General features: G+C 37.3%; 1 protein-coding gene across 1 annotated transcript; it reads left to right on the top strand.

The window, feature by feature from the left end:
• The first annotated feature begins 463 nt into the window (after positions 1 to 463).
• Positions 464 to 27,620, top strand: ERO1LB (ERO1-like beta (S. cerevisiae)). The gene is made up of 16 exons (XM_009072922.1): positions 464 to 532; positions 4,299 to 4,418; positions 9,023 to 9,106; positions 9,508 to 9,549; positions 13,700 to 13,782; positions 15,713 to 15,786; positions 18,399 to 18,519; positions 18,610 to 18,656; positions 19,737 to 19,748; positions 20,534 to 20,560; positions 22,005 to 22,097; positions 22,224 to 22,470; positions 23,249 to 23,318; positions 24,495 to 24,581; positions 26,036 to 26,169; positions 27,158 to 27,620. Exons 1-16 carry the CDS (start codon positions 464 to 466, stop codon positions 27,216 to 27,218), a joined length of 1,371 nt encoding a protein of 456 aa, XP_009071170.1. The 3' UTR covers positions 27,219 to 27,620.
• The last annotated feature ends 185 nt before the right edge of the window (positions 27,621 to 27,805 follow it).

The following is a 27,805-nucleotide window of genomic DNA, read 5'->3' as shown; positions in this document are numbered from 1 at the left end:
CGGGACGGGGCGGCGTGGGGCCGTGCCCTGTGCAGCCTCCCCGCGGGGCGGCAGCTATCTCTGGCTGAAGTCTCTACCCGCGTCCTTCCTCCTCTTCGATCCCCTGCGGTTGGCACTTGCCGGGACCCAGCCCGGGGCCGTGTGCCTTTGGCTGTGGGGACTCGCTGCCGCGGCGAGGGGAGAAGGGGTTGACCTGGGAAACACCGCTCGCTGTGCTGAAGGGCTCCGGGTTGGATCGTGCCCTTGGCTTCGGGCAGAAACTTGGGTGTCGTGGCGAAGCCGCCGCGGAGCCGTGTGTGTGTTCGAGCGGCGCTGCCGGTGCCCGGGCTCGGCCGGGGTTTAGGTCGTGTCTGTTTGCCCACGTTACGGAGAGGGATGAGAACACTCATTCCTTCTGTAAGCTGCTTTTACGGCTCCGGGAGGACAAGTGTCTGTGGTTGGGAGTTTGCTGTTCATCAGCTGTATGACCCTGACTGAAGTACTAGCTGGTGTCAAGCAGGAAAAGGCTTTCAGCTGGGCCAAAGGCATAAGTGTGAGTTTATAGAGAAATACAATGTCCACGTGAAGCAAAGTTTGTCCTCTGAATCTGATTGACATTTTTCTGTGTCTAACTTTCTGCATTCTGTAATATGATGTCTAGTAAGTGACCATCCAAGGTAACACCATACAAAAGAGTAGCATAGGTAGTTCTTATTGCAGTGGGTATTGTTGCAAGCTGAGGTTGTCTCAGGTTTAAAAATCCATTATTTTAGTAGCTATTTTAGCATCACTAAATGCTGCTTGAATTGGGATTCTTAAAGAAGCCATCAACAAACTGGCATGGTTTTCTTACGGTGTTTGGCAGAGAGATTGGTTGTTGCTATTTCATAGAATTGTTAGCATATTGTATCCAGAGTTTGACTTGTGCAGGGAAAGATAAGTTAGCCATTAGTTCTTGGAGTCGTGTTACCTAAAGCTTTTCTCTCATTCTGCAGCTATGGCAAAGTAAAACATTTAAGGAACAAAACAAGGTGTCCCAGGTGGTCTTCTAATTGCTGAAGCAATTCAAGTACAACAACCTGCTAACAGTAAGGAGGTCGTTTGTATTGCTTCATAGTATATGCATTTATTTTTGAAGTGCTGAATGCACTTTCCAGATTTCATGAGGAGAAATTGATGCAGGTTGGACATTGACCTTTTCTTCAGAAAAGTTGATTTATCTTGGAGAAGATAAGTTAGAGGTTTCACATCTCCACTATAGCTTTGATACCTGTACAAAAACTAAACTATGTTTGACAATACCAGGAGATACTTTGATAAGCATATTGGAAATAAAGAAAAATAGCAGCTACTCAAGGTCAGATGACTTCTTGAACACAAATTGTAGCAGGTTAATGCTTTTAGGGCTATTGTTGAGTTCAAAGTAATTAACGGATGGAAAGAAATCCCAATACTTGTCCATTGTAATACAAGTTGTGATAACTTACAGTGCAGTTTGACTCTATATTTATGGACTAAGTTAACTACTGAAGTTCAACTCTAAAAAGTACCGATTGTGTGAATGTCAAAGTAGGTCTTGCAATATGTAATTTTAACTGCATAGTACACTGCTCTTATTTTCATGTCTCCAGTTTTGAAAAAAAAGAATTCACTGGAAGATCCAGGTGTTGACAGAACTGAAACAATTTTCTGTGTATTTTGAGAGTGTTCCATCATTACACAAGTGAGAGCACTGAAGACTACATCTGGACTACTAAAAAACCTCTAACTGGGGTACTTGAAGCCTGTGTTGCTGTTGTATCACTGTGCTATGAACTGCCTCCACTGCTGTGCAGTGTTGGTGTTTCATATGTGCTGTCAAACTACTTTATAAATTGTGGTTTGGTACAGATATAGCACAGTTTAATTTTAGAGCATGCTTTCCAAGGAAACACTGATTTTGCTATTTTATGTATACAGGGAGCTAACTGTTCCAGTGCTGAAAGAGTTGTGACAAAAAAAGTTGGTTTGCTTCCTCTTGTTATTCTGAATTCATTTTTCTCTTCATAATTTCTGAGACCAGCTCTAGTTTTTGACGAGGATTCATTTTTTAGACTTCATTGATCTAAGTAAACTGTACTGCGTTTTTACAAATGTTCTTAGGATTGAGATCTTAGTTGAATAAAAAGGCTGCGGGCTTTTATTTTTCCATGGGGATTTGATGCTGAGTGTAACTACTGCATGTTTGTCTGGGATATTTTTCCCCCGAAAAAGCTTTTTCAGTTTTGCATAGATGGTAAAATTATTTTTGTATTTATTTTTGTAAGCAGTGGATAGCTTCATTAGTTGGTCATCAAAATAGTTTCCTACTCTTTATCTTCTGAGTCCAAAGAAAATTTGTCATCCTATTTATAGAGTTTAGTAATATTTGAGCAAAATATTGAGAGTTATCTTCTTCTTGCCTTTTTATATTATAACGAAATGTTTTGCTGTTTGTTTTGTGGTGTGGTGTTACCTGTAAAGGCTACACCTTTACAGGTTTCTGCCTGTGTATGATCAATAAGAAAAGCTACGTTTTTAAATGAAATTATGTGGATTAAAATGCACGTGGTTTTATTTCTGTGAGTATCAATAATAACAAGTTTTGTCTTCTGACTTTGAAGTTGGCAGTCATGTGAGCTGTGAGCATTCTTGGCTTTGTGAAAAACATGTAATTGCACATTGGCTCGTTCATAGTTGTTTGCCCAGGTTTGAAGTTAGATAACATTAACTAGGCAAGCATAACAGCATGGAAAATCTTGGGTAAAGTAACTTCCCTTAAATTAGTTTTACTTCATTGCCATATCTACTCTACAGCATTGTGACAGCCTATTTAGTGCCTCAGGAAAAGTGGGATCTACATAAGGTGATTTTTCCACTCGAGTGCTTTATTGCCGTACCCTCACCTCTTTATGCTCACACAGGGTTGGGGGAAATCCATTTTCCAGGCCTCCTTTATGCTTCATAAAAGAGCAGAAACCTACGATTTATTTTCTAGTGGCTCTTTTGCATCAAGCTCTGTTATATAAGGGTATCTACTCTGTAAAGTAGTGGAGTGATTTATCATGCATAAAACAGATTAAATGATTTCATAATCTCATCTATGTGAAATCTGTGGGGAAAAAAAGCTGCAAAATATATTTTTTTAGTCTTTTGGCACATAACCTTGTAATAGTTGGACGTTCTTCTAATCCCATGCAAGAGCTAAGATGTAGGGGCATTTTGATTTTAAATGCTCTCTAGGACATCATGGATGCCAATGAATTTCCTGTCTGGCTGAAGAATTGTAGTAGTAAACAAGCAGGGTTAGGTTCCATTCCCTTAGATGTGTCCAAAATCCTTCAAACTAATGTTTGAAAGTCCTTTCAACATGTTTGTAGTAGTTTAAGAAGCCATGCTTAGGAGCAGTTACTTTAGATTTATTGAGGTGTATTATACAAGTGTTCATGGAGTCACACTTTCAGTGTTTCCAGCTTTTGCTAAGACATTGTCAGGGTCTCATCAAGTGTTGCTGTAGCTTAGTCTACTGTGTTAGTTGGGCCTGTCCTCTCTGGTACGTGCACAGTCCTGCCTTGCTCTCCTGTGCTGGCAGTAGCACTTGTGCATGCTACTTTTCATAGAGGTGGTCTTAACCTAGCATGGTGCCTGGAACCAACTTGCTGTCCTGGCACAAGAGGAGAGATGAGGCTTGGAGATTTCAGGCTTAGTTTAACAATAAATTTACAGTGTTACAATATAGATCCCTGCACTGTTTGTAACAGTGAAGTTACAAACTTCTTTGGCTCAGAAGTACCTATGCCACTTTTCCTCCAGGCCTCTAAAGAAGCTAGATGGTGTGTTCTTACGCTTGAAGAAGAAACATAAAAATAAAATGACAGTATGTGATTGTGGAGGGGTTTTTAGGCAATTGAACTCATGAGTGTTTGGTAGGAGAATGCTTGGTATGCTGCTCTGCCAATATACCACATGTTCATAGCTTGACAAATCTTGTTGCTCTTTCTGGAGAAAGTTCTATATGCTGAAACGGCCAACAAATTTCAGGGCTAAAATTGTTAATATGGCTAACCTTGATTCAGCATTGTGTTTGCAGGTGGACTTAAGGTCAAAAAAAGTGCTAAGGTCAGTTATTTTCTGAGTGTGTGAGGTATGTTATAGAGTACTTTAATGATGAGAATTGACATATTTGTTACGGAGTTATGTTTCACTAGTATCTCGACAGCCACCTTTTTCTCTCTAGAGGATTTTTGTGGTTAATATTCTATTTCTATATTAAAATAAATTTGTATGTGTTTTTTTAATAGCTCACAGGAGTCCTGGATGATTGTTTATGTGACATAGAAAGCATCGATGACTTCAATACTTTCAAGATCTTCCCCAAAATACAGAAACTGCAAGAACGTGATTACTTCAGATATTACAAGGTACAATTAGAATGATATTTTCCTGAATAATTTAAATAAGATGCAGAAAATATAGGAAGGATTTCATGTCAAATCAACTTGTGTATGTTAAGCTGTCTTTTAGAAGCCTACAGCTCTTTAATTTGGTTAGAGCAGGTTTTTAGCTCCTGACAGCTATGTTGGTAATAAGTCATGTTTGCTGTGTTAATCCTGGAGTCAGTGAGAGTAAATCATGACTGCTTTCATTCAGCTGATAAGTGGTAATTTTAAAGTGTCTTTGGACCGCTGCATCTAGAAAGGTATCATACATTAGCAACTTTCTGACAGCATGCAGTACTTGTCTTCTCAGAAATGTGTCATTTGAAGTGGAAATATTGTGAAGATTTTTGCTTACCAGTTGCTGTTGTAGTTCTGATTTTAGTATTTTCTATCTACAGGATCGTTATTCCTTTGAAAAATAGGTAAAACAATTCCATTTTCATGTAGCACATAATACCACCTTTTAATTACGTTAAATATTTTTTTTTCTGTATTAGAATCTGATATGTGAGAGAAGACTTTGAAACCTGAAAACAGATATGCTTGACTTCAAAGTGAGGTTGCTTTTTGACTGAGCTAGTCAGATGGTTTCCTGCCACTGGTAAAAGGAGGTTACGATCTTTTAGGGCAGAACATCCTTCCCCTTCTTTGTTTAGCTCTTGGTTAGGCCAATGCCTCTCTTGAACCTGATTGATGCTTAGTTTGGGTGTTTGGATTTGTCATTGGTGGTTTTTTTTTCTTTTTTTTCTTATTTTTTCTTATTTTTTGTTTGGTTGGTTTGTTTGGGGTTTTGTTTGGGTTTTTTGTTTGGGGGGTTTTTGTTGATTTTGTTTGTTTTCTCCTTGGGATGTAGCAAATTATGTAACTGATCTCTGAATCAGACAAGTATGAAACCTGCACAAGATGGGGTTATGAATGTGAGGAAGGAGAAAAAAAGCACTGGAATATTCGCTTTGTAGTGTGAGCAAACAGTAATGTGTAACTGCACCCTGAATCTGCTGCTACATGATACAGTTCTAAAGTCGCTTTTCAGGAGAAACAAGATATCTGCAACTTCAGTGCTAATACATCACATACTAGTGGTAATTAGATTCTCCAGAGGCAACAGACACATACAAAACAAAGTACTTAAAGAGGAGGGGCAACAAGTATACAAGGTTTCATGCAACAGTAATTTCATCCTGCAAATTTAGAGCTAATCTTCATTTCCACAGCAGTTCTGCAGATCGTACTCTAACGCTGTGTTGCAATCCTGCTTCATCTTTTATACTGATCTTCCTAATAGATGGGCAGTTACAAGGGCCAGTGTGCAGTCCACCCATCACCACACTGCACTTCGTACTGCTAGTTGTGGCAGGGAAGAACTTTGCTGTTTAAGCCTTGCAGAAATTGTCCTAGGTGGTTTCTAGAGAGTAGAACAGTTCTCAATGAAAGAAATGAAGGAATAAAAATTTTTGGTTTTATACATGAAAACATGCAAACTATGGAAGCCTCATGATAAAGAATCTGTCTTTTAATGTGTGAAATGTGCTGAATGATACTCTAAATGATAATGAAATGAAATACTGCAGATCCTAAAGAAAGTAGAAGGATGTTCTATGCAGTCAGTGCCTGATTGGTATTGATTAAAGTAGAAGTGCTAGACAACCTCAGTGTGTCTCAGAAGTGTGTGCGTGCTGATTTTTAGTGCTCTTCAGTCATTCTGGGACTAGTGTATCTTGATTTGCATGTGTTCTCTCTGAATTAATCTGCAGTTTAGACAGCAGTATTCTTTTATTTACAGTGTTCCTCCATATAAAAGGAGTGAGTGCCTAATTACTTATGTCGTCCTCAGTATGTTTTTATGATGAGAGTTTACTTTGAAGAAGGTTGTAGTTTGACTGTTAGCTGCTCTTTTTTGGTAGAAATTGGTGGGAGATGCAAGTTTTATATAATAGTCCTCACTGTGAAGGTGCTGTAGAACGTAGCACTTGCTCTTTATTTAAAAAAAGATCAGTGAACAAGCACAAAAAGTAATTTTACATTTTTTTCCTAGGGATGATGTTTGTGGTTTGAGTGGAGGAAATGGGGGAGAAGCAACCTAAAATCTCTGCTTTTATTGTATCTGTCCTAGCATCATTTGAGCTGTAACTAGAAGATAGTTGTCATCACTCCTGAGAAGTCATACCATCTGCTAAATGTCTTGTTAGGCTTTTTTTGACTAAGGAATCTCTTTAACGTTTTAAAGCTAAATTTATAATTCCCAGTCATGCTGAATTAGTACATCAAAATGGAAACCTGGGAAAAAAAGTCTTTCCTTCAGATGTTACATAGAAGTTAACTTTGTATGTTTTGAGAATAGAGAAAGAACTTACTTGCTGAAAGGTTTGGTAGAGGAATTTAGTATAATAAAGGGCAGTTGAGTAAATCGGCTGTTAAGTTTTGCTCTTTGGGGATCTTTTACGGTATTGACAGAACATTTGGAAAGGGAATTATCTTTGTTTTGCTTTAATTTGGGTACATAGTGCCACAGAACAATTTATTCTTCAAGAATTAAAGGTTGTTTCTTTGGTGCATGGTTTGGAATTTTTTTTCTCAGTTGTCAAAATTAAGAGAATAGACTGGAGGGAGCGTAAAGTCTGGCTATAATTCATCTCAGATTCATTTTGTGCCTGTTTTTTATCAGAGGCATATTGATCTAGTTTTTCTTATGCTCAGTATATTATGTATAGCGTTGGAGAAAAAATTTTGCATTCCATTTGTTTTTCTGTTGCTGAGGCTCTGGTTTGACAATTCAGTGAATGTAGCTATTGGACTTCTATTACCATGTCTCCTCCAAAACCAGGGCAATTAAAGCAAGTCATTGGTCCCATGTAAATGCAGTCTGCCAGTTAAATGTGTTCAAATCATAAAAGTTATTTTTAGTGGCTTAATTGTTCAAGATTGCTCAGTGATTTCAGTTTTCCTCCAAACTAAAAGATTGAGTAGTGTGTTTCGTTTCCTAAAGCAGGAGCCCTTCAGCTGCCGCATGCAGTGACCTCCCAAGTTCATCAGGACATGGGATTTAGAGTTCAGTTGCCAGTTCCTTGTCTGAGGAGTTGCTCTGGTACTACTGTTCTGTTTAACCTTTGTTGCCCATCTATATTTCTTCTTATGTAAAGTGAAAGTACAGGGCATAAATTAGACAAATTGGCAAAACATTCCTGCATATAAGAGGAAAATATGTTTTTCTGAGGACTGATGAAGTTCTTAGTCTCAATCTTTTAGCCTATTAGGCATAGCAAGAATACTGTTCTTTGTTATGTGACACTTAATTTACATATTCTCTATTTTTACATTAACTAGCATAATAATTATTTTTTTGACTTAAGATTTATAGATTTAAATAATTTTTACAAGCACATTTATAATTCTTAATTTTTTTTGTGTTCAAACTGCTCTAGGACCTGATGCCATTCTTGGGGTATTAGTCTTAATTTTACAGTACATTTTCTAGGACTCTTGCTGTGTCTGGCTGCTGAATCAAATTCAGTATCTGCAGGAGTTTCAAATAAGAAGTGATACACCAGGTCATTCAAGAGTCAGTTTGTTGGGTATAAGTAGTGCTTTCAGTTGAGTATCTACATTAATAGTATTTATCAGCTGAGAAAAACTAGTACAAGCTGTGCTAAAGGTAAACAAAGTAAAAGAATAGGAGTAACTTTTGTTTTGTGTGGGTTTTGCCTTTTTTTTTTTACCTTGAAAGTTTTAAAACTGACTTTTATCTGCAAAGTAGTGGCTGCTATTGAGTATAAATGCTTTGTATTGTATTTGTAATGCTAGATTTCAAAGATGGTTTACTCCTGCAGTGTTTCTGGTTAATCATGCAAGAAAACCTTTAATCTGTGGTCTTCAGCTTAGGAGTGATGAGGGTAATGCGGTTTTATCACTAATGGTTGTTAGTATGTAAAAAGTTAATGTAAGGCAAAGCTGGGATTTTTAAATTATTCTTTTTTTCACTGCCTTTCACATTAACAATCTAAGTGAAGTGTAGCAGTTTTCTTGCCATGTAGTATATACTGATTCGTGGGTACTCCCTGCCTTTACTCTGCCATTTCAATAAAAGTGAGAGCACTAATCATCACGGGATTTGCTGGTAATGTTTCTGAAGTAGTTTCTTTGTTATTTATATTTGTACTATATTAGCTGTCTTATTTGAAGCCATTATGATACTCATTCTTCCGTTACTGGCTATGATGTGTAGTAATGATAGCCTGATTTTATTGCTTGAAGTCTGAAATCATCCAAGCATTTACTTGAATTGCTAAACTTTATTGGTGAGAGATTTAATTTGTGCTTTAATATACTGTGTGTTTATGTTCATTCATTGGAGACCATTATCATTACCCATTCCACTGCAGCAAGGTTCAGCTTATTATACCCAGAGAGACACTAATTAAAAGAAACCAACTGACTGGCCAAACCCCCCAAACTGCAAGTACTAAGTATAGCTCTTTTTCCTTGCTCTTCTCCTTAAATTTAAAAGGATTTCCTGATCCTGAGAACTCTTTCTTTTACAGTTGCCTTATATAAGTGTTGATTGTGAACTTTTGGTTTTGTGTGTTTAGGTCAACCTGAAGAGACCGTGCCCATTTTGGGCTGATGATGGACATTGTTCTATAAAAGACTGTCATGTAGAGCCTTGTCCTGAGGTATGGATCAAATAATAAATAATAGAGAGAGGTTATTTGGCTAAAAATTTGCTAATTTGCAGTGACTAGTACTATACTAACAATTTTTACTGTCAAGAACTTAAATTTAAATAAAAGTGACCAAAATTACTTCCAATTTCAAAAGCAGTAATAGAACCTAAGCATTTTAAGGTCTTGGTCATTTTATGAACAAAGCAAGTAACTTTAAGAGTAAATCTCTTCTAAACTCCAGAACTGTTTTGGCTATAACATGTTGAGGAAGTAAATAAGCAAGTTAATAATTATTTAAAAAACAAGTTTGCATTGATGCCGATAGAAATGATAGTTAATTTGTAGATTTCATTCAGTCAGAAAGATTTCTATGAACAGTATAAAAGTTGTGATTTATTTTTTGGTTTTAGAGCAAAATACCTGTTGGAATTAAGGCCGGGAGCTCTAATAAAGTAAGTAGTCATTTATTTTCTAACTTCTTTGTTTTGGTTTGGTTTTTTTTTTATTTAATCTTAACATTACAGTAGCTGTGTGACTTCTGAGTATAAACCCTCAGTGTTGGCATACTGATGAAAGAGTTTACATAACTGATCAGTTCCTGTTTGTGGATTTGCATTTTTTCTGGTGCTGCCATGTCATTCTGAGTTGGTCGCAGCTTGAGAGCTGGTGCAGACTGAATCAATGGATGACCAGGGACATCTGTCCATGGCCACAGAATGCCTGATGCAAAATCATTTGTTCATTTCTGAGTGCAGGCCACTTTCTGTAAAGCTATAGGTGCAGATGCAGAGATGCAGTAGCAGTGCAGTCTATTTTAAGAATTATGTATAATCACAACCTCTAATATTAAAAGAACCCTAACAATTACATGCAGTTTTGCCATGTCTAATTCTCTGCAGGTCCAGAGATTATCTGGTCATTAGTCTAAAGACACTTTAGGTTAAAGTGGTCAGTGTAAGCTTAAATAGTCAGTCTGTGCTGTTGGCATTGCTTGCTTCTCTCCAAGCCATCCTTCCTAGATCATCAAATGATCTTAGCAAAGCCTAAAATGTAAAGAGGGGGTATATATGCCTAGGAAAAGAGGTCAAAGAGGAAAGACAAGTACCCACCCCAAATCCCAAACACAGTGCCCAAGAATAAGGATTTTAGCAGCTGATGGGATAATTGTGCCCAAAGGAGAGATTTTCCTGTTGAGTGCCTTGGCTGTGTTGTAGTCTCATACTTATCTCTTGACTAACTATGGTTATCTCCTACCTCCCTAGCGCCTTCCACCTCACTGGGCAGCCTGAGTGTAGTTCACCGTATCATAGATGACTGTTGGCATTAGGTTTAGACATTATGCCAGGAAAGATTATCAGAGATAGCTGAGAGGAATACTTCATTGTGGGTTGATGCCTTCTGTGTCCTGTTGTCTTGAACAGTGCAGGCAAGTCTGTCCAAGCTGCAGCTCAGGAGGAATTCTTGTCTCCTGTTTATGTGTGTATTGTTAACTCACTCTGAAGTAAAGGCTGCCTGTTAATTTAAAGGTTCCTGGTAATCAGAGAAGAAACATCTTTCTTAGTGACATGACTGAAGTGTCAGTCATTCACTGTTTCACCACAAGCAGCAATAGTTGTTTTGGAATGTTGGCACGATCTCTGGGCAGAAGATCTTGTGCTTTAGCTGGATAATCTATTGCCAGTTCTCTCTTATTCAGTGACTCTTTTCTCTTCCAAGCTTGACTGTAGAGAAACTGACTCCTGGAATACCATAATGCCTGCTAAAGAGGCATTGTAAAACTTTGAAGACTGTTTGAGAAAGGATTTTTCTAGTAGGCATTTGGGCTTCCTGATTGATTAATCTTGAGAGCCATAAATAAAATGTTAATTAGTAGCCAAAGAGAATGCTGTTCTTTAGATACTTCACATGAGCATATCAAATGGGACTTTGGAAGTGAAAAATCAGCCGGTTTCTTTTGCTTTCACCACAGTAAGGAAGCTGGGATAACTTCTTTGGGAAGCTGTCACTTGCTGGTATGTTCGCTACAGTGGTTTCCTTTGAGTTGCTTTGTAGGTTATTGCAACCACCTACAGTACTGAAAGTTGGGCAATTCTGTGCCTTCTATCTCCAGTAGAAGGCACGAATATGTGCTACATTTCTGTCAGAGAAGCAAATTTTTCTATAGGAGAATTGTCATCAGGACTGACATAAATGTTACTTATACCATTTTCTTACTTCTTGTGGTTCAATTAAAAGCTCTTTTTTGGAGCCAATTTAAAATTGACAATCTCATTTAGTATCTCTTTTACAGAAACATCAAACTTGTCTTAGTATGAATGTTTTGTTTCAAGGACTATGCAAGTACTGTGCTATTAGCCTGTGCTAATTTCCCATCTATGAATGTCTTGCACCTTGTAGCTTATCTGTGAAGTATTAGGTTAAAAAAAAGTTTTTTTTTTTCTCCAGGGACATACATGTTCAGTTTCTCTCTTGCACCCTGATAATGTCTGCCTTGGAAAGGCAAAAACAGTGAAAGGCATCTTTTTAATAATGAGAGCTATAATCTATTGAGTAGATATATTCAGGGTAGAATTCTGTGGAAAGGTTTTCTGTGATCTAAGTGCTTGTGTTCTGTACAGTTGCCCATTGCCTTTCTCTTCTCATGTAGAGGAGCTTGTAAATTTGTAGCTTTATTTAGGCTTTTGCAGGGGATATTTTTGTTTGCTGAACAATGAAGAGAACAGTTCTTTAGAAAGCTCATCAAGCCACAAAGACCAAGGTTGCACTTGCTCAGCTTCTCCATAGGAGTGCAGTTAGCAATAGAAGATCTCATTTTAATTCTTGACATCAATTTTTTGAAATGATGCTGGAGAGGCATGCAGAAATTGCCTTTTCTATAGTCCTGTTTCATTTGAGTGGTGCACATGTATTTTGGGGCTAGACATTAAAGAACTGTCGTGACAGCTGCTGTATTAATCTTTGAAGCAAGGGACAGGGATGCTGGAACTCAGGGTTATAACATTTTACTTAGTAATTTACTGCTGACTTAGTAATCCACTTCTGCCTTTCTCTCTTCTATTTTCTTCCAGAAACTGCTCTTAGGAGATCCTGCTTGGCAGGAGCAGATACTTAATCCTGATCTTGTCAGGGGTCACAGAACACTGATCCGATAGCTGTTGCTGTTAAACATTGGAGAACAGGGAAACTTGGAAACATATTTTGAGACTTGAATGTTCATTGTGTTTGAAACCTTAAATTTAGGATTATGTTCTTGGTAGAAACCTTTTTTCACTTCAGGGTAGGGATTGGTTTGCAGCTCTAGAGATGCAGAATGTTTACTTCAGCGTCTCTGCATGTTATTTCATCAGCAGCATCTGTTTCATTCTAGGTCAGATCCATTCCTTGTTTAGATTTTTCCATTTAACATCCATACGATGCTAAAAAATGAGGTCCCATGCCTGTGAAATCCAAGAAAATTGAGAGAGAAGTTCCTTCTAGAACAAAAAACCCAAATAATTCAAGCCTTGTTAGGGGCTTTGCCCATAACAAATACTTACCTCCTTCACTTCTTTGGTCTTGAGTAGGTTCTGCTGGTTTTCCTTTTCCTGGTTCTGGCAAATGCATTTTTAAAGCAAGTCATCTTGCTTACTCATCTGAACAGTTTTAATTAAATCCTTTCTTTTTTTTTTGACAAGTATTGTGCTATGTATTGTAGTGGTACTTTGGCATCTTGACCACAGTTCTGTCCTCAGAAATGAAGTATTCTTTCTTTTAAAATTTATCATGTATTTATTAACGTAAGGCTTAGTCTGCAATAAAAAAAAAACCTCAAAAAGCCAAACACACATACACAAAAAACCCCAATCCAAAACCCCTGCAAAGGAGGAAACTGAGTTTGTCTTTTGAGCACTGTTGCTACCTTTTATGTTCCAAAGCTTACAAGGACTTTTTAAGCTTTAGGCTGACAGACTTTTTCATTTTCCAAATGTTTTCCTTAGGCTTAATTCTGGAACACTTCTGTTTTAGTGGATTGGTTTTTAAAAATACTTTAGTACTAAAGTTCAACTTAAATACTTCAATTCTGTGTTTAAAATACACAAAATTCAAGTTCAGCTTGAAAAGCTTTTCTTCTCGACATGTTCCTATCTAAAGCAAGCCAAAGAATTGGATTAAATGAAGCATGAGGGTGAAATGGCCCAAACTGATGAACTTCTCTACTGAAATGACCAATGAAACTTGGGGTATACTTGCAGAATACAGGGTGTGTTTATAGGTATAACACCACTTGTCTTTCAGGGTCCTGTTATGAGGTTGTAAATAACTATCTGAAACAATTCAAAACTCCATTTAATTTAAACAAAAGGCAAAACAATATATCCACATATTTAGCTGAATTTTCTGTTGTAGTTAAATTCACAGAATGAAATCAGCCTAAAGAAATTAAGCGAAGTAAAAACAGAAATAAGAAATGTTCCAGAGTTACTTACCGCTTCTAGAATCTGAGGATTTTCCCTGAGACTGGGCAATTAATTCACTGCTAAACTTAGAAATGCCTTTCATGACTCCTGTTCTTAGAGGATTTTAGGTAATTCGTTTGCATATTAAATATGAACTTTCTTGCAGTATTCGAAAGCAGCAAATAATTCCAAAGAATTGGAAGACTGTGAGCAAGCTAACAAACTGGGAGCAGTTAACAGTACCTTAAGGTATGCTGTGATTTGCAACAACCGTACAAAAATAGTAACAAAGGAACATCTTAATTTGTATGTCTGCAATGTGCTATTTTTTTGTTCTTCATTCTTTCCATGCATGACCCATTAAGAAATTAAGTGTGAAATGATGCAAGAATGTCTAAAGGTAAAAGTGTTAAATGATAAGTAGACTTTTTTGTTAAAAGTACCTTTTGATGCTATTTAAAAGAGGTGTCTTACAGTATCAAGAGTTGAAGGAAACTTGCAAATAAACCCATCTCTTTTCTACTTTTTACCAGTATCAGTCTTTGTTCTTGATCACTGTGCTGGATTAAGGGATTTGTCCTGCTCTGTCCCACTGTTACACTGATGTGCCTGTTTGTGATCATTCAGTGAACCAGATCAGGGAGCTTGTGAGTTACTTTTGTTGTTGGCAAAGTTATTTTTAGCTTGGATCAATTCCCTGATCTTGCTTATTGCATGGCACTGTCAAGGTTGGGTGGGAGGAATTCTACAGGATGGTGTTGCTCCTGAGTAGGAAAGCATGTGGAACAGCATTTAGAAAAACTTGCATTCTCCTAGATTCCCCACCTTTGAAAACTAGAAATACGAAGATCAATTCTTCACTGTTGATGAAGAGGTGTGGCATGTGTGGTCACAAATTTCAGCAGTTCTTCCTGAGAGATGTTGAAACTCTTTCTTGTGCCATGAAAAAGCAACTCCTTCTGCCTGGTGTGCAGTGTTTTAAACTGAACTGGATAGAGCCCTTGTCCAAGGTTTTTTAGGGGAACTAAGAAACTGTTCCCTCTGTTCTGCTTCTGTGGGGCAAAAGAATGTGATATTGAATATGCAAATGGAGAGCTAAAGAGAATGCCTTTATGAGAGTAAGATAGATGATTATAGTTGGGATAGGACAGGTAATGGATCCTGCAAGTGCAGGAAGAGTTTATGCTTTGTAGGCAAACCTCCACCTTCTCTACCTAGCAGTGCATCGTCCTCGTGGTTTTGGGTTATTTCCTTTTATCAGTTGTATTTCGTGTGATTATCAAACCTTACCTGCTAGAAATTACCAGAGAATTTCCTTGCCTAATGCCAAGTATAAAGTCTCCTACTGTGATTTGGCAGAAGGTCAGAAGTGTATCTTGTGGAATTGCCTCTGTTTGTAGAATGGAGCCCGTACTAATTTGATCAAACAGAATAGGTTGTTTTCATGATTTCAAGATGCTTCACTGCACCCTGGAGCAGAGTTCCCAATCTTAACTTTGCTTACATTTTGCTGTCAGTAGTGTGGCATCTGTAGTTCTGTGCTACACATAGCCATAGAAGAAGGCTGCTGGCACTATTTGTGTTTCATAGTGTGGGTACTTCAAAGTACTTGTCTCTCTGGTAGAGTATGTCTTTGAAAATGCTAGAGTGAGTGGAATACCATTATTATTTAAATGGATTAAGACAAATCATATTCACAGTAATTTAGCTTGGAAAGGGGGTTAGACATCCAGTCTCCCAGAAAAAAGCAAGGCTAACTATTGTAGGTTTCATTGAAAGTACAGGCTATGAAAATAGGGTGGTTCTTCCCTCTCCTACCCCTGAAGTGACAGCTGCTAAAGTAGTACTTTGAAAAGTGTTTAAAATGTATTCTATGAACATATTTTACCAAGCTCTAACTGAAGGAAGAGAAACCACTGCACAGTTTGTTCAAGTAATGATGGTGATGAAATCTTTCTGTCTCAACATTAAGATGACTTTTGAAAGCATTGCAGTTGATGCCTGCTTGAATCCCTGTGCAATTAACAAGCAGTAACTCCAAATATTCTCAAGTTTCACATACGGTAATTGACAATTCAGTTCCAAGTTAACTGCTATGTGTGGATTGTATTTCTTTCAGTAGCTCTTATTGATGTTGTTAATTTAAAAGTTTAAAATCAAATGTATTTTTTCCCCTCAGTAACCAAAGTAAGGAGGCTTTCATTGACTGGGCGAGATACGATGATTCACAGGATCATTTTTGTGAACTTGATGGTAAAATGTTTAAGCTTTTTCAGAGTGTTTGTTTTATTTATTGTCTCTTACAAAACTCACGAAAGATCACAGTTCCTCTGCAAATAACCATTTTTAAAAAGCTTTAATTTTGTCCTAAATTGGGATGTGACAGTTCATATCATACATGCAAAGTGCAAATTTTTGCAGTTTTACAAGGAGGATTTAGCAGTCTACACAGTGCATATTCACTGTTACCTCCTTTTAGTATAGCGAACAGGAGATTGTTAGAGAAGTAAAAAATGAAGTTAAATGGGAGGAGGTTTGCATATATTTTTTCAAAAAGCTTCTTACAAAAAAAATTGTCTAGCACAAATCTAAGACAAATTATTTGCAACTGATTCAGTTTCTTACTACTATATTCTTTTTTGTGGCTCTTCTACTGTCTGTGCTTGGACTGAGTTTGTTCCTCTTCCAGCCTTGCTATGTTTCCAAATGATCTCTGCACTAAATTCACCCTTATTTGTAAGGACTTTCTTGTTGTTAAAATATTAGGATACTAGATTGTGTCTTCCCTCTGCTCTGTGTATGTGAGTCTTTACTTGCTTGTAATGTCCAAACCTCAGAGAAATGTTTTTCAGATAAGGAGGTGAATGGCCAAGTTTAGGAATGTCTACTAAATGCATTGTTAATAAATACCTTAGAAAGCTTTCTATGCTAGGAATATTTAGGGCACAATGCAAAATGTTTTCATCTACCTTTAGGCTTATGTTTGGTGTCACCTGAGAAAGTATCGGCTGAAATAGACTTACCAACTGCAGTTCTCTTTCAGCACTTTTGCTGCCTCCTAATGTGTGAACATTCTCTGTATAAGATGTTACTGTAACAGCTGGTTTAGATAAATTACTGTAGATCTGAACTGTTATATCCAATAAGCCACTGTTGTCTCTGTCTTCAAGTTGCCTATGTACTCAGCCTGGGGAAAATAGAGTTTAGGAGCATTTATTTTAGAAATAATACTCACTTAAGCAGTTCCTCATTCTAACTCCATCTCTCCTTACATCATGCCCTGCTGAAGGAGGATGTGCTGTCCCCAGCTGTGTTTTTCCAGGGTTGTTTTTTCACTGGCTCTGGTGTGCATCTTTCTGCATGGTAAGCTGATTCAGCTTACTTGAATAGCAGGAAAGTAAGTTGACATCTCCCTGCAATCTCCCACATTGTTATGATGAACTGGCTTATCGGGTGAGTGTGACCTGGAGCAAGGAGAGTTAGAGAATAAGTACTGGGAGTGATGGGGAGGAAGTTGAAACCTTTGTTCTCTTCCTCTCCTCTCTTCCTGGTGTGAAAGAGCCCATAATTAACTCAACTGTAGCACAAACAATGCCATCAGTTTTACTTTTTACTATCTTTTCGTTAGGCTTAATGATAAACTAGATGAGGGAATTGATCTAGTTGAAAAAACTTAGTGACCCGGGTCAGCTTTCCATCTCTGTTGCATGGCTCCACAGTGCCTGTACGCTCAGTTGTATGTGGATAACACGAAGAAAAAGTGGAGACCTGAAGTGACCAAGAAGTGTAGGAACTGCTTAGGTTAGCCATGCTGTCAAAGAAATAAATGAAGCTGTAATTTGACTTCCTCTCATCTGACACTCATTGTGTTGTCATGCTTCTTTTTTTATCTGTCTCTTTTCTTTGCTACCGCTGCTGAGGCGATGCTTAATTGCTCATGCAGAATCATCTCTTCTTTTTAGGGCAGTTTCACCCTCTGTTTCTGTGGCTTTTTATCTGAGTAAATACTCTGTGGCACTTCTTGCCCTATGCCTACAAATAAGTCTCTGGACTATTGGCTTCTACTCTGTGTGGAGTTTGTTTAAGCGTGAGAATTTCAAAGAGGGGTGAATTTTTCTTGCTTTTTACTGGTTGTAGCTCAAAAGTTAAATTTCTAGTTATACAGAGGTTTTAAGAAGAGAGTACTGTTTCAGAGTTTTCTTTGGATAAGTTGCCCAAATTTGTAGGGAACTTCAGAGATGAGGGAATAGCTTGTTGAAATGCTGCTTACATAGCATGCTGCTTGTCATCACCAACAGATTGTTCTGCAGTATGCTGAAAGTTTGTTCAATTAAGCAACATGATTCAGACTTTTCTGCCAGTGTAAAAGGGTATCTGGAGAAAAAATGGAATTAGCTAATAAATTTACAATATGTGCCAACTACACGATGTACTACTTTGACCTTGCCTTTATTAAGAACCCTGTGTATGCAATATACCTGTTTCAAAAAAACACCCCCCCAACCAAATACTGTCAGACAATAAACCCTGAATTTGAAGCCCATTTGAAGCAAAACACTGTTTATATCTTAGCATAGGGTGAGAGAACATATTACACGTCAAGTGTTTATGGTGGACTTGAAGAAGCCACATAGATGATCATATGTTGTAGGAATTATGGCCCCACAGGAGACTTTGTACTAAGTTACATACTTTTGAGCTGTGTATTTAGCATGCATATTGCTGTATTTTTATGTACAAGGCAACTGGAAGAGAGAATAATATTACATGAGACCTCTTATTTATATTTACTTCTGTGTGACTCTTTAAACTACATCTTTTTGAATTGTTCAGTTAGTATATGTAACAAAAGTTTCTCTGTTTAGATGAGAGATCTCCAGATGCACAATATGTGGATTTGCTGCTGAATCCAGAACGTTACACTGGATACAAGGGACCTTCTGCTTGGAGAGTATGGAACAGCATCTACGAAGAAAATTGCTTCAAGTAATTGGGAGGGAGAGGAAGTCTATTTCTTCTACTTGCACCTCAGTGTAGAATAAAACTGATCCTTGTGTTTTCTAACTTATTTTCTAGGCCTCGATCTGTCTATCGTCCCTTAAATCCACTGGCGCCTAGTAGGGGTGGGTCTTGCCTCTTTTATTTTCTAATGCGTTTCTTTTAACATAGTGACTGTTGCAGTGCAAGTGATATAAATAGCAATCTCCAGTCTGTAGGTGTGTTTTCTGCTTTTTTAATTTCCTCTGTAGAAGTAGCTGTCCACCTTCAATATTTAGACTAAGGCTTGTGGTACTTGGTATTATGCACATGAATAGGCTTGTTAATGACAGGGGAGATGATGTGAAAACTAAAGCACAAGTCTCAAACTGTTAAGTAAGTGTCACACTAATTTCCCAGTGTGGATGCACTCTTGTATTCTTACCTTGGTTTTCCTTTCCTAAAGCATTTCATTTAATCACTTTAGCTCATACTTACCCTAGTGTAATATAGCTGTATGTTTTCAATCCATAATGTTTAGTGTATTACAAGTGTACAGATAATAGCAAATTTGAAGGAGAAGTGGACACTTAGGAAGGCTCAATTATCTGCAAGAATGTTTAAAAGAAAAGTTTGCTAGTGACTTGGGGTTGAAGTTTTCAAATTTAAATTGAAAGCTATAACCTGGTGTTTCAAATGAATCAGCTTTCCTGTCTGTGTGTCTCATTTCCCCTAAAATTGACTATTAGCAAATAGATTGAGTTAAAAAAACCATCACCATCCATTAGAAAATGAAGATATCTGAATATTTATAATTACCAAAAGCTGAGATATGGCTGGTATACATGAATAAAAAGAATTTTAAGAAGGGTTTAACTCAAGGATTAGAATTTCAGAAAGGAACACTGGTCAGATTGTTGAACAATGCAAACTGAAGAATAGGACTTCCTGACCATCTTTGTGAAGCTAAAACAGCTTTCGAGAATATGTAAATCAGGTGCTACTAAAATTTCAATTTCTTAATGACTTTTATTCTTATAATGTGTTTAGTCTCAGGTGGTCTTGAGGAAGAAGGGATGAAAAGTAGCCTATTTTTTGTAGAATAAATCAGGTTTCTCAGTGTTTATAGTAAAGTCTGTGTTTCATTACTACTTTGATGTGGAAATTATCTTATGGATATTATCTTACGGATTTCTTTTTTTTTTTTTCCTCTTTACCCCCCTAAGGAGGAGATGATGGTAAGTGATCTTATTTTGCTTGACCTGCAGAAATTAAATAAGCATTAGAGAGTTTTGGTCTTGTGATTTATTCACTTTACTGTTATTGAGTTAGAGAGGAGGAAAGTTATGTTTTTATGGAAATTATTGATCAGAAAATGTTTTTATTGGGATCATTCTTTCATTTGGAATAGGGTGGATAAGAGCAAAGCGCAATTCTGTTGTTGGTTCTTATCCTTGTAACACAATATGTTGTGATAATATTATTAGCTCCGCCACTGATACTGATGTCAGATCCTGTAGAAGAAGAGGGACAGTTTTTTGTGTACTTTCCTGAATGTCCTTGATTTTGGGAAGATGGGGAGAGAGTGGGGAGAAAGCATTTGTTCTGTCTACAGTGAGACAGACTTAAGATTTTTCTGTCAGCTGAAAGCTCTTGGACAGAATCTCCAAGTCTGAAACCTTCAGACAGGAGCAGTCAATGTAAAGACTATCAGATATAATTACATTCTGCTGTCACATCTTTCACCACTACTGCATATAATCAGACTCGTGCTTCCATACACTGCTGAGTGCCCTGAGCAGCAGCTTAGTCATGCTCATTCTCATATTTCTCCTATTCTGACCCCAGCAGATCTAAACTAAACTCAAAGTTCAGTCACTTTAGTGCCTACTCTCACTTTAATAGCTAAATTATTTAGCTTTATGTCCAGAAGGCAGCTGATGTTAGTGTGCATAGTAGTATAAAGGTACTGTAAGGTCGAAATTGAGTACTCTTCTTTTAACTATGTCCTTTGTATTTACAGGAGAATCTTTCTACACATGGCTAGAAGGTAAAGGTGCTTGGATGGGTTAATATAATGTTAACTACAAGAAACACTGTAGCATTTTTTTCATCTCCTGAAACATTTTTCCTAGCATAGACTTTTTAGTAAATTGTGCAGAACTTCCGAGTGTCACTCAAAGAATATTTCTTTACTTTGAGGGTCCTTGGAAATATCTCGTTCACTTAGATGGTATGCTCCTTAATCCTTTAAGCATTTTCTCTTTTATAAAGGGAGAGTTGACTTCAATACCAGTTACTTGGAATATTCTGCTTATTTTAAGCATTTTAGCAGGGGCATTATTCCTAGGAATATTGGTAAGCATTATTATTTGGAAACGGCTTTAAAGAGCATTAAAGATTTTGATGGTTCTTTTCCCAGTATATAGTCTAATATAAGTATGATGTGTGTTCAGAAGGCAAAGCAATTTGCTTTTTATTCATATTTAAATGAAAATTATTACAGTAGTGGCAATTAAAGTTGTATTTTGGAAGTGTGCAGAAAATTACGTGAGTTAAATGTACTTAATTTTAAAATCGGCTCATTCTGCCTTTCATAAGTCTTTAATTGTCTAGTTGGAAATAGCCTAGCTGGTGCTATTGTGGGAAAGCATGCAAATTTACCTGCTTATAAAAATGTAATATCTGCAAATGAGGCCACATCTCAGCCTTACAGATAACTTCACCATCAGCTCTTCCTGCTTCTGTGGAAATGGAGTGGCAGGGAAGACACCCAAACATATCTTTGAGAAAGGAACAAACTCTTAAATTTGAAGTTTAGTCTCTATATCTATAGGTTCTAAGTGTTATTATAAGTAAATTCTGCATTTAAATTATATTTTGACCACTCAATGCCACTTGATTTCTGTTTATGCTGTAGAAGTCTGTATTCATCAGTCGTATTTTCCAAGGTTTTCTTCTGTGCATTCAAATCTTCAGTCAATTTACCGTAGGGCTGTGAAGTATTTTTGCTGGTTTTCAATGCTGTAAGGTTTTCTGAAGGTTTTGATGTTTTCCTATAAGGCTGCCACTGTAATTCAGTGGTAGTCCTAATTTTAATTAGGATGAGTGACAGTATATTTCTGATTTCCAGACTACCAAAATTCAAGACTATTTCAAATTTATTGCTCAGACAGTGATGGCATCTTATTTTTGCATGGCAATTTATCTGTACTAATTGACCAGATACTTCTTTGACTGTGTTTACCAAAGCTAAAATACCAAGCAAGAAATGGCCAACTTCATTTTTAGGATTGCCTTATATAAAAAGTAGGAGGTAAACTTTTCCTATGATGAATATAAAGGCGTATTAGCAAAGCTCAAGTGCTGTAATTTTAACTCTTGAAAACTAACAATGCTGAATTGCATTGCATTGAAATGTCAAAGCATATTCATTTTAATAGATTATTTCCAGTGTTTAGTTTGGCATCTGTTTGTCTTTTTTTCCTGGACAGGTCTTTGCCTTGAGAAAAGAGTGTTTTATAAACTCATTTCTGGACTTCATGCTAGCATCAACATGCATCTGTGTGCAAATTATCTTCTTGAAGGTAAATCTAGATAAAATTGCTGAATGGAATTCTACAGTATTTGTACTTAATTGCTTTCTTTTTCTAAATATGTATGTTTCACTCCCTCTGCCCTTTTTGTTTGTTTTTTTTTTCTCCTCTGTGTAGAAACCTGGGGGAAGCCTCGCTGGGGACCAAATGTGAAAGAGTTCACTCGCCGCTTTGACCCTGTGGAAACGAAAGGAGAAGGACCAAGGAGGCTCAAAAATCTGTATTTCTTATATCTGATAGAGCTGCGTGCTTTGTCAAAGGTGGCACCTTACTTTGAGCGCTCAGTTGTGGACCTGTACACCGGAAATGGCCATGAGGATGCTGAATCTAAAGCTCTCTTGCTAGATATCTTCAGGGACACCAAGTAAGGCATAAGATTTATTTTTTTTTAGTAATAGTTTGAAATTCTAAGTTATCTTTGCAAATGAAAATAGGTGACTTTTTGATAGGATAGGACAAGGAGGGTGGAATGAAGAAATAAAATGATGCAATGGGGGAGATCAAGAGGAATTTGTTTGACAGGAGAGATGAATTTTTTTGAGGTTTGAATATACCAGTCTTTGAAAAAATAAACAAACCCCCATACAAAAAAAACCCAAACCACTCAACACTCTGGGCTGTTCCCTATATGTTACTTTTTCTGATTCTTTAGTATAAGATGCACGTGATTTATTTTGAAAAGGAAAATAGTACATGTAGTCTTTTAATGATACACTGAGTAATTCACCTTATATCATAGACTTAAGCTCTGGTGGGTTGGTCCTCTTTTTTTCCTTTGGTTTACTCTGTAAGGTTCTTCAGTTCATTTGCTCTGCTTTTTGCTAGTTTTTGTGATTGGTAACATGCTGTGTGGCTTCATTGCTGTCCCTAGTTATAGCTATTTGAGATGTGGTCAGATGAGGATCAGCTGGAAGGCAATCAAAACAATTTCAGTATGTTAGAACAAAACTGTGAATAACAGATTTCAGGTTTCAGTGATTGAACATTAAAACTGATGGCATTAAGTAATTTCTTTAAGGGCTAATCTGCAAAGATCAGGAACTCTGAAAAGTATTTTACACTGACAGCATCAGCTGCTCACCAAGCTTGATTGAACACTGTAGTTCATGCCAGCGTTTCTTTTTATTGCAATTTGTCTTTAGGTCCTTCCATATGCACTTTGATGAAAAGTCCATGTTTGCTGGAGATAAAAAAGGAGCCAAGTCATTAAAGGTAAAGCTAGTTTTCTGAATGGCATCCCAAATACCCATTTTGGAATTAAGTTGTGTCATTTTGGAAAACCTCTCTACCTGCCAGAAGCATTCTGCTGAGACTAGAAAAGGCAGGGATAAAAACTTACAGTTGCATCTGAGGCCTTTTAATCTGCTTAATAGTAACATGCTGTCTTGATCCAAGCAGACTGAAATCTCTGGCTTTGTGCCTTGAGTCTGCCGTGAGGACTGTGGTGGGACAAATGAGATGAATTAGTGTTACTGGTAGATGCAGCAGTGTTTATTTTCAAATAGAATATCTGTTTCACATAAGTGTCTGGGGAAAAAAGCTAACAACCCAGTCATGATTGCTTTAGAAACTGGTGCCTTATATAGTATAATATCAAGTGATAGAGAATTATACTTAGCATTAGAAACACACAGTTCTAGACATGGGAACCTACTGGGAATGCTGTAACTACCCAGCAACTTCCAGGGCTAACATGCTGGTGTTCAGATTGGTATACACTAAATTCCACAGCTGGAGTGTGGCTCTGTAAGAAAGGTCTGTTTTAACGCTTGTTAACACTTCTAATTCTTGTTTCAGTAGTAGTATGGAATCTCATCAGCATTACAAAGAATGCTGTGAGAAAAGTGCCAGTGTTTTATCAGGCTACTGTTTGTTGGACCTTAAATATTTAATTGAATCAGCTTAATTAGTTCTGTGCTGTGCTTGCTCTCACTCTGACTGAAGTTGCAAAGCACCAATCTACCCATAGCTTTGAACAGGAAATATCTTCAGTGAATTGTAACCTATTTGCCTGTTTGTTAAAAGGGGAGGGTGGTTCGGAAGGGATTTGAATAAAAATGGGCAGGGACACAGGTACAACACTTATAGCTCAGAAAACTTTGAGAAAGTTGGTAGAAGCTCAGTATATAGCATCCAATCATTACCCTGAGTATTCTGTATTTTTGGGGTTATTTGTTTTCAGGAATTAACTGTTAGAAGTAGCTTGGGAACGAGATTCTGGGTTTGTGTGAACCTCTGTTATGACCTGGCCACATAAGGCAGTGGTTTTGTTCAGTTTTAGCAAGAGATAATTGGTATTCTAATGAGACTAAATTAGTTAACCTTCTATTTTTATACAGCTAAGAGGTACATTGAGTTAACCTGTAAAATTTTGTTTTTAACTGATAGGAAGAATTCAGATTGCATTTCAAGAACATATCCCGCATAATGGACTGTGTTGGCTGTGACAAGTGCAGGCTGTGGGGCAAGCTGCAGGTACAGTTTGTTTTGTGTGTGTGTGTGTGTGTGTGTGTGTGTCGCAGGGGCAGGTTCCAAAATAAGCATCTAGTTCAGTTTGGCAGGACACCTTTCACCTTAGCATTCAGACTTTCTGCACATAGTCAGTCCTTGATATCCGTACCTATATATTAAAAGCAGACATATGTTCGGTGTTTAACAATTTGGAAAACAAAAAGTTAAAAAAATATTTAATTTAGTCAACAGCTGTTTAGTTAACTAAGAGGTAGAGTTCGTATTCTCCTAAAAGAAATTTATTCAAAGGAGATGCTTCATGTCAAAATATTACTGACAGTCAATATCTTATCTGTATTCAGTGATCAGATGAGCCTTGTAGAATCACCTGTGGGAAACCATCCTGTGAATACAGCATGCACTTGTTAGAAAATCCAGTGTGATATTTAACTCCACAAATTGAGGCCTTAGAAAAAGAAGTCATTCAGATCTTCACCGTTTATGCAGAAGGCAGCAAATGAACATAGAGGTGCACAGCAAAGCTGCAAGTTGAAAACCAGTTTAATTTTCTGGACACTTACTATTTTTATTTTACTGAGAACAGTATTTTAAACATCAAGACTAATGTTAAGTCCAGACTGAGAATAGTTATTTTGGAGTGCCTGCTTTACTGTACAGCTGTATTGCTTTAAACTTATCAGAGTGAACTTCTCAAAGGAGTTGGTAACATCAAAAAATTTGGTGGTCTCTACTGAATTTCCAGAGTTCTGCCTAGCTTGTCCTTGGTAATGCTTCTGATCTATTACTGTTTTTCACTATTCACACAAAATAGAATACGCCAGATTTCCTGACCTATAAAGTTCTCTTGCAGCCAGCTTCAACCACTTTTTGTCAAAGTCCAGTGGTTGTTTCTGTAGCCTGACTAAAAGCGAAGACGAGAAAAGCTGCTTCTGTTCTATTTCTGCATAGAAAATAGAGATTGAAAGTAAAACTGGAGTGGCTGCCACTGGTATTGGCGGGGGAAAAAGCACACGTGTTGTGATACCTCATAAGAAAACTTAGTTTGACTTTGAAGTGGGAGGAGAGAGGAAAAGGGGAGATCTGCTCCTGCAGCAGTTGGGTCACCTGTAAGGGAAGGGTCAAGAGAGAGCTGGAAGTCTGAGGCATATTTCCATATGCATGGCCAAGAAGAAAAATTGTGGGAAAAGAAGGGATTAAAAACACAAGGATGAAGAACAAGTATACCCGAAGAAACAAATGTTTTTCAATAAGTGACTCAACCTGGTACACAATTGGTGGCAAACGTGTGTTAGTGTCCTGGTTTATGTACAGTCATCTGGGTTGGAGATCAGCATATAAGAATTAGTACTACAGTTTGTCCGGATTAGTAATTCTTTTTTCTTTTTTATGGTTTTCTGAGCATTCAAAGGAGTGATCTTACTGATGTAAGAACACTGGATTTTTATTTTTTTTTGTAGACTCAAGGCTTAGGAACTGCCCTGAAGATCTTGTTTTCTGAGAAAGAAATACAGAGCCTTCCTGAGAATAGCCCATCAAAAGGCTTTCAACTCACACGTCAAGAAATAGTTGCTCTTGTAAATGCCTTTGGAAGGTAAGTTTTTATCATTTGTATGGCATAAAAAATGTAAACCTTCAATGCCAATGCTCAGGCTTTGTGGAAAGGTGGTATTGTACATGTATCTGCAGCTTTTTAAAGGATGGATTGCTATTGGTGATACTGGTAAACCTTATGCCCTCAAACTGAGCATGTGGAGTGTTGATTATTAGCATCGGTCATCTTTCTGTGTTTGAATATAATTTATCTTTCTCAAATTGGACAAATATTATTTTGTGGAAGATGGATTTAAGTCCCTCACACAGTTGGAAGCGTAAGACTTTTTGATTAGATTTTTTTAAGTGTACCTCATTCAGATAAGGAAATGAAACATTTTAACAGCTTTAAAAGATTCATAGAGCTTGCTTTATTCATCTTGTTAGTTCTTTAGGTCTTGAATGTATCACAGAATCATAAAATCACAGAATTTAAGGGTTGGAATGGACCTTACAGATCATCTAGTCTCAACACCCCCTGCCATGGGCACAGGGACACCTCCTCACTAGACCAGGTTGCTCAAGGCCTCATCCAGCCTGGCCTTGAACACTGCCAGGGTCAGGGCAGCCACCACGTCCCTGGGCAGCCTGTGCCAGTGTCTCACCACCCTCACAGAGAAAAACTTCTTTCTAATATCTAACCTAAACTTCCCCTTCAATGTAACAATCTGTTCCTGTTTAAACGATCTATTTAAACAATCTGATAAAAGAATGTAATAAACTTTACTGCCGCTGGTTAGAGATTTTTCGATGTTTAATGAAGCTGGGACAGTTGTATGTAAACTTTAATCCCTGTAATGTATTATGTAAATATAAAATGGAGTGTCTGATAGTAGATCTTTTGAGAGAAAGTGTATTTTAAGTGTGCTAATATTTGGGACAGAATTGCATTTAACAAAACCCAAAGGAAACGTCCCGATGGAAGGTGATGATTTGTACTTTTCTTTTGCAGCTGACTTTCTAACCCTTAGGTGGTTTCTGTTTTACAGGCTTTCCACGAGTATAAAAGAGCTGCAGAATTTTAAAGTTTTATTACAACAAACCAGGTAATGAAGGCCTTTGCACAGTCCATTAGTGAAGATCATTTACATGACTGCATTGAGCAGAAGGGACTGATCCTTACAGGACTCACATGAACTGACAAAAAATGTAAAATCGAATACCAACTTGAATATTTATGTTTAACCTAGGAATGGTTATTAATTAGAAAATATATTTATGAATGAGATATAGAGTTTTTAAATGTGTAAATTATGCTGATCTGTTTATTTTTAAGTTCACTGCTCACAGCTCTGTTGTACTGAAACTTCATAAATTTTCTTATTTCCCTGTCTTTGAGACAACTGTTTTATATGAAAACATAGGTACCTCCACCCTGACTTGGCCTCTCCTGAAAGAGGGGATTCACTGCTTGTCTCTCTCCAGTTACTGAGCTTCAGTATATTCTGAGGATTCAGTCTGTCTGACAAAAAAGAAGGGAAAAAACCCCAACGTAAACACAAAGAAAACCCCCAGACTGCAAAAAGAAAAATAAGGCTCTTGCTGAGTTCTGGCTTCTTACTGTAATAACGAAACTTACTCTAAAACCAGCAAATTTACTGAGCAGAAAATTTAATTTCCTACTGAGCTCCTTTGCA

Source organism: Acanthisitta chloris, unplaced genomic scaffold, assembly GCF_000695815.1.
Source record: "Acanthisitta chloris isolate BGI_N310 unplaced genomic scaffold, ASM69581v1 scaffold2904, whole genome shotgun sequence".
Taxonomy (NCBI): domain Eukaryota; kingdom Metazoa; phylum Chordata; class Aves; order Passeriformes; family Acanthisittidae; genus Acanthisitta; species Acanthisitta chloris.
Note: the sequence above shows the minus strand (reverse complement) of the source record. Positions and strands in the feature narration are given on the sequence as shown.